The 14,387-nt window shown below is 44.0% G+C and overlaps 1 protein-coding gene across 3 annotated transcripts in view; it reads left to right on the forward strand.

Moving 5' to 3' along the window:
* UNC80 (unc-80 homolog, NALCN channel complex subunit) overlaps window positions 1-14,387 on the forward strand; it is a 121,011-nt gene that overhangs the window by 88,823 nt on the left and 17,801 nt on the right. For all 3 annotated transcript variants that reach the window (XM_065669803.1, XM_065669802.1, XM_065669804.1), the window contains 9 exons: window positions 430-600; window positions 805-897; window positions 2,752-2,787; window positions 3,121-3,339; window positions 6,417-6,617; window positions 8,504-8,627; window positions 10,912-11,037; window positions 12,874-12,997; window positions 13,718-13,924. In XM_065669803.1, coding sequence (XP_065525875.1) covers window positions 430-600; window positions 805-897; window positions 2,752-2,787; window positions 3,121-3,339; window positions 6,417-6,617; window positions 8,504-8,627; window positions 10,912-11,037; window positions 12,874-12,997; window positions 13,718-13,924 — 1,301 coding nt within the window. The remainder of the gene's footprint in view (window positions 1-429; window positions 601-804; window positions 898-2,751; window positions 2,788-3,120; window positions 3,340-6,416; window positions 6,618-8,503; window positions 8,628-10,911; window positions 11,038-12,873; window positions 12,998-13,717; window positions 13,925-14,387) is intronic.

Below are 14,387 nucleotides of genomic sequence, written 5' to 3' on the forward strand. Positions count from 1 at the left end.
GCTGTGTCCTGCAGGATTTTGTTGTCAGAGAAGCAATGGGTAGGGGGAGAAATGGGCAGCTGGAAAGAACAGGAAGATACCAGAGAGAGGAGAGGTAAACTGCTAAAGCAAAAAGGTTAGTGTCTAAGAGGGAACCAGAGAAGAAAGGTGTCTTTGGAAAGGAAAATTAATTTCTGCAAATAGATGACATATTGAGAAGATACCCAGAAGTTCAGATTGTTTTTATTGTTTTGTACATCAGCTTATTTCCCCCCTGAAGTCCATGATCCAAGAGTTTCTTTGTCCTGGGACTGCTTATCTGGTGAGAAGCAATGAAATCACAAGGGTAGTGAGAGATCCAGGGTTCTTCAGGTAGAAAATTAAGCTTATGCCTGATGTGAGTTTCAGGATTGACAAAATAAAACAGACCAAGTATTGGTTATTTTCCAGCCTCCAGATGCTGATGGTCTTGGAAGCACTGGTTCCCTGTTACTTGCAGAAACTGAAGCGGCAAACCTCTCAAGCAGAGACTGTGACAGCAGCTCGTGAGGAGATTGCTGCTATGGCTGCCCTTGCCACCTCTTTGCAAGCCCTCTTGTACAGTGTAGAAGTTCTTACCAGGTAACGCACATGGTTCAAAGATCTGGGCCTGCGTTTGGTTGTCAGTGTGGGAGAGAGGATGCGCAGGAGGCCACCATATGCAGCCTAGCTTGAATAATGGTTGAGTTTTAGACATGGTAAAATTAGTGCCAGATTTCACCAGATCACAAGTAGTGTGCCTGTTAGATTTAATCTTCAGTGTGCTCTTCATCTTCCCTCTGCCAGGCCTATGACAGCCCCACAGATGAGTCGATGTGACCAAGGTCATAAAGGGACCACAACAGCAAACCACACCATGTCAGCCGGTGTGAACACCAGGTAAGTCAGTGGGATTTTCTTTCTTTCTTATTTTTCTGAGCAGCTTTTTTCCTTTCTTTTATTTTTTCCCTTAAGGTAACATTTATTGCTCAGCTGTCTGAGGAAGTGCTGTAGGTACTAAGAGAGAAAACAGTCAGATAAAAAGAGCACACAGGACTGCATTTCTGACAGTAACCAAAATCCTCAAGACTAGAATTTCTAGTTTAAAAGCATCTGACTAAATAGAAGAATGGGATATCAAAATGGAGGACACCCATCCTAAATGTCTTTTTCATTGTTCCCCTTTTTGCACTCTAGAAGTATACTGACAAAGCAACTATGTCCCTCAGTTCTCTGCTTCCTTCTGAGCCCACTGTCAAAGTGACTACTGAGAGACTCAGAGACTGGCACCTCCTCTGGTTGGTTTTTTTCTTCCTTTTCCCATCCCCTTTTATTTTTCGTATGGTCTCTTTCTGTCATCTTTACCCCCACACTGGTCTGGGGTGGGGTTCTTTTAGGCTATTGAAAATTGGACAAGGCCACTGGCCAATTTACTTCTAGAACAAGGGCTTACAAAATCTTGTTACAAAATCTTGTTACAAAATCCACCCACAAGCACTTGGGATTATGAAGGTTTTCTTTGCAGTACTGATTACTTTTCTGGGTAGCTATGCCTTCTCTTGGCCAGGCTGTGGCTTACTGTGCTTAAAACCAAATGTTTGTGCTGACCTGCAAAGGGTCATAGCATAAAAAAGGGTCATAGCATAGCAAAAACTGGAACAGCTGTTCTTCCAGGGGAGAGTATTTCGTCTGGATTTCTCTTTTGTCTGTAACAGCTGATAGTAAGTCTGTGCATAGCCAGTACAATAACATGGCCTGTACAGGACTCTACATTGGAAACACCCTTCTGGCAAGCCATGCTTTCCAAATTTTTCCCTGCCTTTTTTTTTTTTTGTATTGAAGGGAGATAGAAATCACTTGCTGCATGAATCATCAAAGGGCTGTTATAACGAATTATAGGTGTGTAGTGTATACATCTTGGTTGGTAACTCCTGGAATCAACTTGTTATTCCTTAAGATGGATTCACACATGGATGAAACACGGCTTTGACTTTCAATCCCAAGAAGCAAAGCCCTTCATGCTCAAGTCTGAAATGGATATATGCCATTTACTTCCATTGCAAGATTGCCCATTCTAAGAAAAATAAGGTGTAATGGAAAGTAATGCTTTATTATTTGGGAGATCAGTTAATGTCTATCTGCTGACAGGCAGTGTAGAGACTCCTGATGCTGTGTGACTCAACCATCTTGGTTTACATTTCCAGATCTTTCTGATTATCAAACATTCAGTCTCTGATCCAAAATATTTTTGCACTGCTCCAGGTTTCCTGTTGTGTTATCATTGCAACAGACATCTGCTACCAACAGCAGGAGCTCATGATGGTAGAATGATCACTGTTCCAGCATTGGATGTGTTAGCCAAGGGGCACAGGGTTTGTTAATGTTTTCTCAATAAGGAGAAAATGACAATAAATCAAAGAATATTCCTTCCACTAGATGAGCTCTGGCTTCATGAAACAGGCTGAGCACTGGGGTAAAAATCAGTAAGAGGAATTTTTGGGGGAGATTTAAGCCTGAATTTTTCCTTTCATAGCAAGGGAAATAACTATAGGAATCTGTTGTTTGCTGCTAGTTGGGAAATAAAGGCTATCCAATGTTGCCTAAGTATAGCCACTGTTCCAGTGACACAAGATACCATCCTGCCCATGGTGAGTATATACCTCTGGGCTAGAACAGTGTCGCCTTCTTTCAGAAAGGCACAGTTTAGGCACTAGGAAGTTGCTGTTTACAACTGCACTGTTTCTGTTTTCCCAGGTACCCGGAACAGGGAGCCAAACTACACTTTATCAGGTACAGTGAAATCTTTACCCTATCTTCCCTGTGATGAACTGTTCCCCAGCAGTTTCCAGAGTCACCCACTGGGTCCCACCCACTGTTGCTGTGACAGCTACCCCAAGGATGGGTAGCAAAGGATAATTCATATAGAAATTATTTACATTTTTTCACAAGACATTGCAGTTTATCATTTCCCTATTTTAACCTATTGCAGATGCAACTATCTCTCTTTTCAATTGCAGTGGAAAGCATCTGTTGCAAAAACAATGTGGAGAGGTTGTTATAATTTAGCCCTGCTGTTCCACTGCTTATAACACTTTCTGCTTTTTCTCATGTTATACCCTCCAGGGAGAATCTTCACCTGCTGGAAGAGGGCCAGGGTCTTCCCCGAGAGGAGCTGGATGAGCGAATTGCCAGAGAGGAGTTCAGGAGACCCCGGGAGTCATTGCTGAATATCTGCACAGAATTCTACAAGCACTGTGGTCCGAGGCTGAAGATTCTGCAGAATCTGGCTGGTGAGCCACGAGTGACTTCCTTGGAGCTGCTGGATGTGAAGTCCCACATGAGGTATTCCACAGGCATTCTCGTTTTACTTACTCATTTCAGGGGTATTCCTTTCTTTTAGCTCTCAGTTTTTTGTAATAGCAGACAGAATACCTTTTTGGTAGTGTAGTTGCATGTTGCTGTCTGAAACATGCAGAGCTTTGGATGTTCCTTAGATTGTACCTGATGCTGCTTGTGTGTAAGGAAGGTTTCATATAGCCTCCTCTGGTCTCATTCAGACCCCATTTCCAGTGGATGAAATAACTCCATGGAAGCCCATCTGATCTTAAGGTCCTTTCCAACCCAAACCATTCTATGATTGTAAGATTCTATGATTCCAGCTGTCAATAATTCCTCTCTTGAGTGCTATACTTTCTTCCTCAGGAATACCTCATATAGGAAGTTGAAGGGTGACAGACAGATCGTAGCAATGCCCTGGACCAGCTCTCTTCCTGCCCCTGGACTCTAAAAGCTCTTCTACCATTTACACACATGCTCTTCAAAAACTGGCAAGGGCCCTTAGCTGGCAGATTCTGTCACAATTAGAGAACTTTGGATTGAGGCTGTCTCTTTAGAACACAAAATTGTGTTTGACATTAATTTAGGTGTTGTTTAGCAAATGCCGCAGGTGCCTCTGGGAGTCAGGAGGTAGCTTTTGTTAGGTTTGTGTGTTTGCATGTGAATTGAATGTTACTGTTCCCCCCCCTCTGGCAAATGTTTAATAACTTAGAGGATAATTTTACAGAGATGACTGTTTCCTCAAATGCATGCCATTCTTATGTAGTGCTTGGCTGCAAACAAAACCTGATGGGCATGGCTGCTTTTGCAGTGTCACCTCTACATGTTTTTTCCAAAGGCCACAAGCCTCAGAAATCAGTACATCTGTTTAGCTGCATTGCAACCTCCATGACTGAGCAATAGGAGCCTGAGATAAGAATTTTAGTTTTATGTTAGAAACAAAGTGAGGTGATCAGGACAGATTATGTCCTTGGTTAAACATGTTGGGTTGGGATTTTTCATGATTTCAGTGGGAGGGAGGAACACGCATCTGATGAGTGAACTTTATTTAGTGCAGCAAAGCAAGGCGCTTGCTCCTTTTTCTACCCTAGTTTTATGAATGTAACATATGGATGCTCCAGTGTGCTACCCAGAAGCATTTGCAATGCAGCAGTTACGTGGGAATTTCACTTCTATATGTTTTTATATTCCAGAGTAATTTAGTTTAACTGGTCTTACACTGTTTCATGTCACTGTCCTAAAAGATGAGTTAACCAGGTTAAATCCATATGTATAGAGGGTGTTATTGGTATATTTTCTGTAAAGACACTTTCTTTTGAGAAGCTTTCTGTGAAGCTGAGTCACAGTTCATGGAAGAGGCTGGCAAATACTGCATTCTTTTCAAGGGAGAAGGTTTTTCATGGTCAAAGGTTACAGCAGTAAAACTAAGGGATTGATTTGCAGAAGATAATGAGTCGTGCTCTGATTCTGTTCTGGCTCCTGGAAAGTGCTAGAAATTACTGCCTTATTGGGGTTAAAATCTGAATTATCATAGATAGCCTAAAACAAAGCAAACGTTATCTTGATTCTTACAGAAATTCATTTCCTAAGTATCACTGAAATGACTGACAGGTTTTAACCGCTGTAGGAAAAAGAACCCCTAAGTAGAGAGTAGCTTTACCAGAATGTGATGTGACAGCCATGGTATTGGGAGGCTGACAGATGCCATTTCAGAGATTTCAAAAAACAAGATCATGTGCTAGTCACTTCAGAAAGGATTAATCTCGCCCAGTTTTAGCCACTTAAATGTTTAGACTGCAGAAGTCCCAAAGATCTTTTTGGACCCGGTGAAAAGGGAGCTGCACATCTACTTAGCTGTTTATCCCAGTATTTCAGGAAGATGAGAATCTCCCAGGTTGCTTATTTCCGCATGAACGGAGCTAGAAGATTAATTGAGGTTGATGTCTCAAGTTGGATGAGATGGATCTTGCACTTTATAACACATAAGAAAGTCTTTGTATACCATTATGTACCACTGATACAGTATTGCCAGAAAGAAGCAGAATCATATGATGATTTAAATTTCACAGTGTTTAAGAAAACAGATCTATTCCATTGTAGGACAAAGTAGTTGTAAAAAGTAACAATGAAGAAATACTGCATAAAGAGACACTTCTATAGCACTTCTGGTTAACCTGAGGAGCTTGTTGCCCTTGATACTGCTAAGCAGATTTTAAAGAGAATAGAAATATGTACCGTTAGTTGAAGGCAATACAGAAGAAGCCCCCACAATACGAATAGGATTGTACTGTAATCTTACACTACAAAGTCTATTGATGTTTCAGGGAGTATAAATGTTTCTATCCCTTTTATTAGTAGATGTAGCTTTATTGTCTTCGTCTACTGCAAATATTCAAGTCTTTCAGTAGATCTTTGTCAAACTGCAAGTGCAAGTTAAATGTTGCCATGGTATTTCACAGTCAATACAGAAAATGCCATCAGCAAGGCCATCTGGGAGAGTTAGAAGAAGCAACAGCAACACAATCTGTAGAGGTGTTAGGAGAAACAAATCAAAGCTGCAGGGAGTAATGATACAAAGTGCATGTTGTGTAAACCTATGGGACAGCACATTACTTTTAGAATTTAACATGTGAAGATTGCAAAGTGAGACCTCTTAAAGTGCTGGCACTGAAAACAGGCACGAAACCAGAACAGATCACTCATTAATTGACATACAGGTGATGTCAGGTATGTGTTTCACAGGCGTTTGCCATGTTGTAATCTTACTAATAGCTCTGTTACGTTTATTTTAGCTACACAATTCTGTGATTCCTGATGTTTGTTTGGTGCATTTAATATCAGTGTAAAAAATATTCTTTAAAGCATTCATGTGTATATAAACAGCTATTCCATTCATGTGTACATAAACAGCTATTCCTTAGCAGGCCAGGAACCGTGGTACCAGGTCTAAGAGTTTAAATAGCAGTACATTTGACTTTTGCATCTTTTTCATTTTACTGGGTTACTAAAGATCTATCTGTTAGTTCATTGACACACACAGAGAAGTTGTATTCGATTTCCCTCCTAACAAATCCTGGTTTTAGATTGGCAGAAATAGCACATTCCCTGCTGAAACTGGCACCTTATGACACGCAGACGATGGAAAGCCGAGGCCTCCGGCACTACATCATGCAGATGCTGCCCATCACTGACTGGACAGCTGAGGCGGTGAGACCTGCCCTTATCCTCATCTTAAAGAGATTGGATCGTATGTTCAATAAAATTCACAAGATGCCTACTTTGAGGTAAGCAATGTACAATGGAAACCCTCTGGGGTCCGTTTCTGATGTTGCAAGCCTTGAAGTGTGGGTATGTCATTAACGAAAGCTGTTATGTTGCAGTGAACCTTTACAGCATATCAGTAAACGAACAGATGTTTTTATCTCTGTAAGTGTGCATTTATGTTGACATTTTTGTTGTGTCTTCTGGTAGCAAAGAAATTCATGGTATTAAGAACTACAGAGAGAACTTCCAGAAATCTCATTTTTCTTCTTCCAGAATAAGTCTTCAGATTTGTACCATCACACTACTCTCTTTATTTTAGCTGTGAGTCGGCAGTCTCAGCTGAGAAGCCAAATGATGTTAGAGAACATCCTAATTTAGGACACAGACACAAAGCTTTAGGTCTCAGCAGTAATCACATGTACCCAACTAAGATGGAGCAAATAACAGGGAAGTGATCTCTTCTTTCTGGCATTGCTATCTCATTTCTTTGGCTAGCAATCTGTTTTAAGAAACTTCTGCTCTTACAGGGAATTTAGTGGCAGACATTTTAATGCTTCTCCTTCCTGTCTGATTCTTTGCCATGTCTTTCCTGCTTCTTGCTCATTCTTTCTTTTCTTGTTCATACTTTCTTCTGCCTCAAAGGCAGCTTATGGGTCTTCCTGTTCCTCAACATCTTTCCTCTTTGTGTAAGCTGAATGAATGCTCATAACTTAAAATTCCCTTCATATTCTCTCTGTCTGTACCTATGCCTGGCTGAAATTGCTCTTCTGTACATAAGGGACAGAGACAGTAAAGCCACTGGACCAAAAGCAGCTCATTGGGCCAAGAAGTCTGTTAGAGATGGGGCTGGATGCCAGACCCCAGAAGCCATCCACTGGGGTACTCACATAAGAATCTTATATGCTACCTCCTGTGGGCACCCCACTCCAAACCCAGTGTCTGATGAAAGTAGTATATGTGTACGAACAAGTACAAGAACAGACTATTCTGGAGCTTTAGGAACAGTGGATGCTGAAAGACAATGTGTACATAGGTCTGCATAAGAGCATATAGTGAACACTTGATCCCCTGTGTGTTTCTAAGAAGTCCACTGAGGAGCTTGGCTAGGATGTTGTTTAGTCTTGGACTAGCAAGTTATGCAAGCCTTGTCTTTCTGTCCCAGTAAGTGCACAGTCAGATGCTGTGACTCCAAAGAGTCAGGCCCTGACTTCACCTGAGATGAATCACCTTGATGTTACCTAAGCTGTGACTGCTTGTGACTAGGAAGGACTCCATTCAGCATCTGTCACAAGCCCTAAAAGCTGGTTTTCTGAAAAAAGCAAAGTATGGGAAGCAAGGATCCTGAAATGGAGGACTTTGGTGCTGATAGGGAATGAATCAAGCCTCCTGCACAAGGTGAGGAAGGTAAAAATTGTTCTGCTGGACCAGTTTACCTTTAGGGCAGACTGTCTGGAAGTCACTCTGGCAGAGCAGACTAGACTGCAGAGTAGCTTACAGAGGGCACTCATAGATGATGGAGTGAGAACACAAGCCGCCACAACAAGAGCTGGGAGCGCAGCACACCTGAAGCAGCTGTCTGGTGGCTCCTTTTCTTTCTCCATCTGTCAGAGGGAAGCATCAGGGAGTGAAAACCAGCTCATCTGCCACTGCTGTGTGAGAGGGCTTGTGTTGCTAGCACAGCCCCCTCTGCTTCGTCTCCTGTCTCTCTCCAACGCCCAGTGTGCTCTGTGGCTCTGTGCTTTCCTGAGCTGCGTGGGTAACACCTTTTCTCTGTGCTCATCTCGGACGTGGTCGCTGTCTGAACCGTTTCCTCTGTGGGCATCACTGTGTGTCAGTCGCCGTGTGTGCGAGCATCTGGTGGGGGGCAGGAGGCCCGCGGCTAACAGCACCTACTGTTGTATTGCAGGCGCCAGGTTGAGTGGGAGCCTGCCAGCAGTTTGATTGAAGGGGTTTGTTTGACACTTCAGAGGCAGCCTATCATATCCTTCCTGCCTCACCTTAGGTCTCTGATCAATGTGTGTGTCAATCTGGTGAGTAGCTGAGCGGCAACCCCGTGAACCTTTGCTAAACCTCCCCCTGCTGTTGACTTCTCTGGATTGAAGATGACAGATCATTCCCATTCCTGTAATTTTACCTGTCCCCTTTACCACTCACAAGGGGACTTCGCAAGTGACACTAGAGAGAGCAAGGTTCATTTTTGAAGTGGTGCATGGGGAGACACAGGGACCAGTAGCAGTGGTCAAGCGATTCATTTCCGTTGCTTCCCACGCACCACTTTGAAGATCTACCTTTGCCAGACTGAGCTGAGAGTTGAGGGCTGCAAGTTGGAGAGTGGGGTGGTGGAGACTGCACTCACCTGGTAGAGACGGGGAGAGGGTGGCACTGGGGATACCTACCGTCTCCAGTGGGGAAGGACCCTGGTGGCTCTGTCAGAGGCCATCAGGTGCTGGCTAGTTAGAAGGGTTTATATGGGTGAATTTGCTCCACTGCAATGTCCGTGGCTTGATCTAGTACAGGTTTGCACTGTACAATGTTCAGATCCCACTCTTAGCAGAATTCATGCTCCTAAGTGTGTTACAGCAGAGACACAATACAGATAGAGTCTGACTGGTCATTCAGTGAAAGATTGCAGTGTTTCTGCAGCTGTTACACTGAGGGCAAGCTCTCAACTTGGTATCAGTATAGCCCCAACCATTTGAAAAAACGTGTGCTTTCATTCCACGTGGGAAAAATACAAATAAAGTGGGAAAGGCTGCACTAACATTTTTACTGTTATTGGGCTTTATAACATTTTACCCTTAGAACAGAAATGATGTAACTTTTCCTAGCCCCTCTCAGCTCTGAGGGGCTTTAAAAACAATGATTATCAGCTGAAATGCAGTACCAGTTTTTGCCAGGTTCTTTCCTTCAAGTCTATTCAGCATTCAGCACTGCAAGGACAGAAAAGCTCCAGCCTGTGAGAACCCATAAGACATTTTCCTTGTTTAAGCAGAGGTAGCTACTTGGAGGTGCTGCAGTTTTCGGCCCTCAGACTACTTAGAGCTGCTTCATGGGGAAGTTGCTACTGATTTAGCTCAAATACAAGCTTAGAATGGACTTGCAGTTTGGCAAGCAGGCGTGCTAGGGTGAATCACGTCAGCAGGCTTTCCAAAGGGCCTGCATTAAGAATTAGCCAATGCTCTAAAAATAGCAGAAAGCTCCGCAGTGCTGAAGCACAGTCACCATGCGTATGTTCAGCTGGCTGGGAACATCAGGGAAAGCTACCAGGAAAAGATTACTCTTACTGTTATGAGTATTTTGGCTTAAGCTGTCAGGACTATGGCCACTGCTGGCTGTGGGAGCATGTCTGGCTACATGCTGTATCATGTGTAGACTAGTTCATGAAGCCCAAAATAAGATCGGCCGGAAAGGTGGGGAAATGTCTAAATGATAATCCATAGTGATATAAAGAAAAGGCTCTCCCTCTTTCCCTTCTAAATTGTCCTTTAGTTTTCCAGCATAAAACCAGTTACTGCCTTTTTCCCCAGGCTGAATTTGGGAATAAAATAAAAGAGTGCATTCATCTCCCCTAAGTTTAGGCATCTGCCAGGGAGCTTCTCCCTGCTCCCATCATCTAGATGTTTCTAGTCATGGAGAGAAACAAGCATGTGCCGGCCTGTGATTTAATTCCTCATGTGGGACACATCCAGACCTAGTTCAAATAACTCTCACCTCTAAGTGCTATGTGCCTGTGCTGATATTTCAAGTTGTTCCAGACAACCAGGTCACATGCAGGTGACTTTGTTTCAGACATCTAAGGTCAGGTAAAATGAGTCAGGGTTCCTAAGAACAGACTGTGAGAGGAATCTGAACATTGTACAAAACCTGGCTTGGGTCAGACTTAGGACATTATTTCTCAAATAGATCAGCAAGAGAAGGGAAAAGATGTCCAGTTTCAATGCAGACTTTTTGTTTTGATGACATACTTTTATTTGTTACAGTCGTTACATGACATATCCTCCAACTCTAACTGTTCCACCAGTCCAGTGCTGGTCATTCAGGGCTGGTACTGGGTACATTTATAAATGTACCAGGTTACCTGTGCACTTCTCCCATCCTTGCTGGTTCCTTCTTCTCCCCTTCCTTTCCCTGCTAGAACTCCGTCTCCTCACTGGCCCCAACTCACTCAAGGACCACTGGGGGGGCTGGTTCTCCTAGATCCATCCCAACTCAGTGCTTGATGGAAGGCACCTCCATTTCACTGCTGTTGGAGGATATGGCATGGATAAAACTGTAAGTAGTCAGCTGTGGTGATGTGCTCTGTTTGTATTGCAGGTGATGGGAGTGGTAGGACCCTCCAGTGTGGCTGACGGATTACCCCTTCTTCATCTCAGCCCTTATCTCTCGCCACCTCTGCCCTTCAGCACAGCTGTTGTCCGGCTTGTAGCATTGCAGATACAGGTGTGTCTGCCCTGGCCTGTGGCCAGGCCTGTTACAGCTTCTGGTTGAGACACCAAGTCATCGGTGCTCTGTTTGCTTTCTGCAAAAGCTGGGCAAAATCTGTGGAACATACACCAAAAATGAAAGAGAAGCAACATGTAAATTCTCCCTTCTTTATGAAGGGTTGAACTGAGCTCAGAATTCACCTGTTGGGACCAAGTCCACAGTGAGCATCCATCAGCTTAACACTGCGATTGAAGTCCAGGAAGTTCGGCTGATTGATGCTGTTTAAGGCTCTGACAAGCACATTAGAATTCTCTGCAGGATCAAAGGAATTAGCATAAGCCTCCTGCCACAAGGAGATGGGCCCTGGCTTAGGTCATGTCCATTCAACCCTACCTCTTTTCCCATGGGACCATGGGTGCAATTGAGAGTGGAGTTTGTGCTCTTCTGCTCCTACCTGAGCCGGTCACACAGTGTGCCAGCTGAAAAAAGCAGGGCAAGTTGGCTTTTCAGCTGCTGACTCAATAGCATCCTTGTTGTCCAGAATTAAACCCAAAATCAAACATCCCAGACTTTTTAGAGATTTTCATCACTATTCCTTTCTCATAGCAGTGCCATAACTGTTGCAGTCTTTCTGCCTCTGTATCCCTTTCCCTCCCCATTGGCATGAAATCAGACAGAATGGTGACCAAAGAAGGGACGAATTTCCTAATCTAGCTCCAACTTGCACTTTTAAATATGCATTGGCACATCCAGTTGAATACTTCAGCAGGTATTTCTGAGCAGCTTGGGAAGGAGGTCTCATAGGGAGCAAAGCACAGTGCTGTCCCTCAGAGCATGAGGCACAAAAGGACATTTTGGTACCAGCCGACGCAGAAAGAGGACAGTTTTCTTCCAGCTCTGACGTAATGGTTCTTTAAACAAAAGCAAAAAAAGGGACACCTTCACCTTCTCTGAAATCTTTTATCTTTTTTTAAACCAGACGCCAAATTAATACATATATATTTAAGTATTGGGTGGTTTTATTTTCCTCTTCTCCCTGTTCACTCACGCAAGGGCTTTAAATGTAGTGAAAACAAAACATGTCAGAAAAACACACGAGTAGAGTAGTCATAATTCCTAACACTTCCAGCAGAAGCACTTCACACCCCATCAGAAGACATCTTCTCCTGGAATTTCTCAACCCAGGTCTGCAAGGTTGAGGGGTTGCAAGGTTCAGTTGCATTTCACAGCTAAGTCTGTAGCAACTGGGAAGTTGTAAGTGAGCAGAGGTTCTAGCGACAGTCACTTGTACTACCTCCTCTCAAGAAGACGAAAGACCTTTCCATTTAGGCTTGACTATGTGTCAAAAAGTGCATTGATTTATTTTTCAGTTCATTCTTTGTGATAGGCAGGATGATTGGGCAACACAAAGCAAGGCAGAACAAAAGTATCCGTGTTAGGACAGCAGAATATTTAGATTATGCCATTTGTGCAGTTTCGTCTGCTCCTTTGTTGTATTCCCCATAATCTGAGTCAGATCCTGATGCCATTCACAGCAGTGCAGAGTCCAGGACTTACACTAAGCTGACTCCTGTGGGATACATCTGATTTTGTTAAAGATAGCTATGAGTTAGGAATCATGGCTTTTTGCATCTTGGCTGTGACGAGAGCAGGTGACACCTCTGTTACTCACTCTGTGAATTCCTTTTACTGCTGACTAAGTGGTCTCAGGGCTTCTGGTTCAATCAGGTCATCAATGCCAGTGTTGTGCTGTGTAAACAGGGTGCCCAGGGGACCATCATTCCCTGCAGCAACGTGTGTTCGTGATCTGCTGATGAAATCGTTTAATCCTTTCTTATTATTACTGCACAGGCTTTGAAAGAAGATTTCCCCCTAAGCCATGTCGTCTCCCCATTCACCAATCAGGAAAGAAGGGAAGGAATGCTTTTAAACCTACTGATTCCATTTGTGCTCACAGTAGGATCTGGAAGCAAAGGTCTGACTAATTTAACAAAAAGAATTTTTCTCCCCCTTTTCTGACAACTGATGTTTGCACTTTCCCTGCCCCCCATTGATTTTTCACTTTTATATTTGAATTTGGCTTGCTGTTGCTGGCAGTGTATCAGCCCTTTGGGTCTGAGGCTGAAAAGAGCCCCGTTGGGAGAAGCTGTTGTTGTTGTTTCTTCTCTTTGTTTCAGCTGTGCCATGGTTCTTGAGTCAGATCTGACACAGATGTGCTCCTTTTGGAACTGGAGTGCAGGGCAAGACGAATCTGTTGTAGCAGAAGCCACAGAGGGGAGCAGAGGTCACAGAAATTGTGTGCCCCTGTGAACCACAGTCTGCCCAATCTGTCTGGCACAAGCCCTGCTCCTTGCTTTCTTCTATAGAGGGTGATCACTGGTAAATCCCTAAATGAAAGCAAAGAGTAAAGGGAGAGGGAAATGTCAAAAGGAGATGAGATCATGAGACCACTGAATTGGACATTTCTTTGTGCTGCGTAGCAATGCGTGTTTGTTTGTGTTGATGCTAAAGTAAAATTTGCCTTTGCTTGCAGGAGGAGAAGCAGCATAACAAGGTGTGGGGGACAGAGTTTTGGCTTAGGGAACATTTGAGATTGCACCCCATTTTGGAACTGAACCGGGTCTGGATCTTTTGGGTGTCTTTGATGGAATGTAGCCTGATCTTTCTCTCTCTTTCCCCTCCCAATGCATCTCAGACAGCCCCTGGCTGGAGCAGCCTGAGGTCCTGCTGCTGCTCCAGACTGTTATCAATATCCTCCTGCCACCTCGCATCATCAGCACTTCCCGCAGCAAGAATTTCATGCTGGAGAGCTCCCCTGCCCATTGCTCCACCCCAGGGGACGCAGGGAAGGACCTGCGGCGGGAAGGGCTCGCAGAGTCCACCAGCCAGGCTGCCTACCTGGGTGAGTGATGGCTTCTGCTGACCACTGAGAAGAGACAGAGATAAAATGGAGCATTCAAGACTGTAGACAGCACCAAAGAAAATCATCTCAGGCAGGAGCTAATTGAGATCTTTAGAGCTGCCTTAGATCTTGTCCTGAACAAGGAGCCAGGCCAGAGCATGAAGCCAGGAGTATCTGTGGAATGTTCAGCAACGTGAGCAGTGTCTGCACTGCAGCTGGAGCAGATTGCAGCACAGGTAGAAGTCGCTCAGTTTTCATACTCTCAGAATCTAGCAATGAAGACAGAGAAGGCAAGTCAGGCTGCCTGTCAGCCCCTAATGCCACAGCCTCACTGGCCCTTGGCTCACTAGGTAGAAACATGATACAGCCTGCTGCCTGCTGGGCCTGCACACACATGGTCCTTACTGACTGGTCCTGCCTCTGTTCACTGTATGCTGCTGCAAGGTAGTATTGTATTTTCTCA

Source organism: Lathamus discolor, chromosome 3 (assembly GCF_037157495.1).
Source record: "Lathamus discolor isolate bLatDis1 chromosome 3, bLatDis1.hap1, whole genome shotgun sequence".
Taxonomy (NCBI): Eukaryota; Metazoa; Chordata; class Aves; order Psittaciformes; family Psittacidae; genus Lathamus; species Lathamus discolor.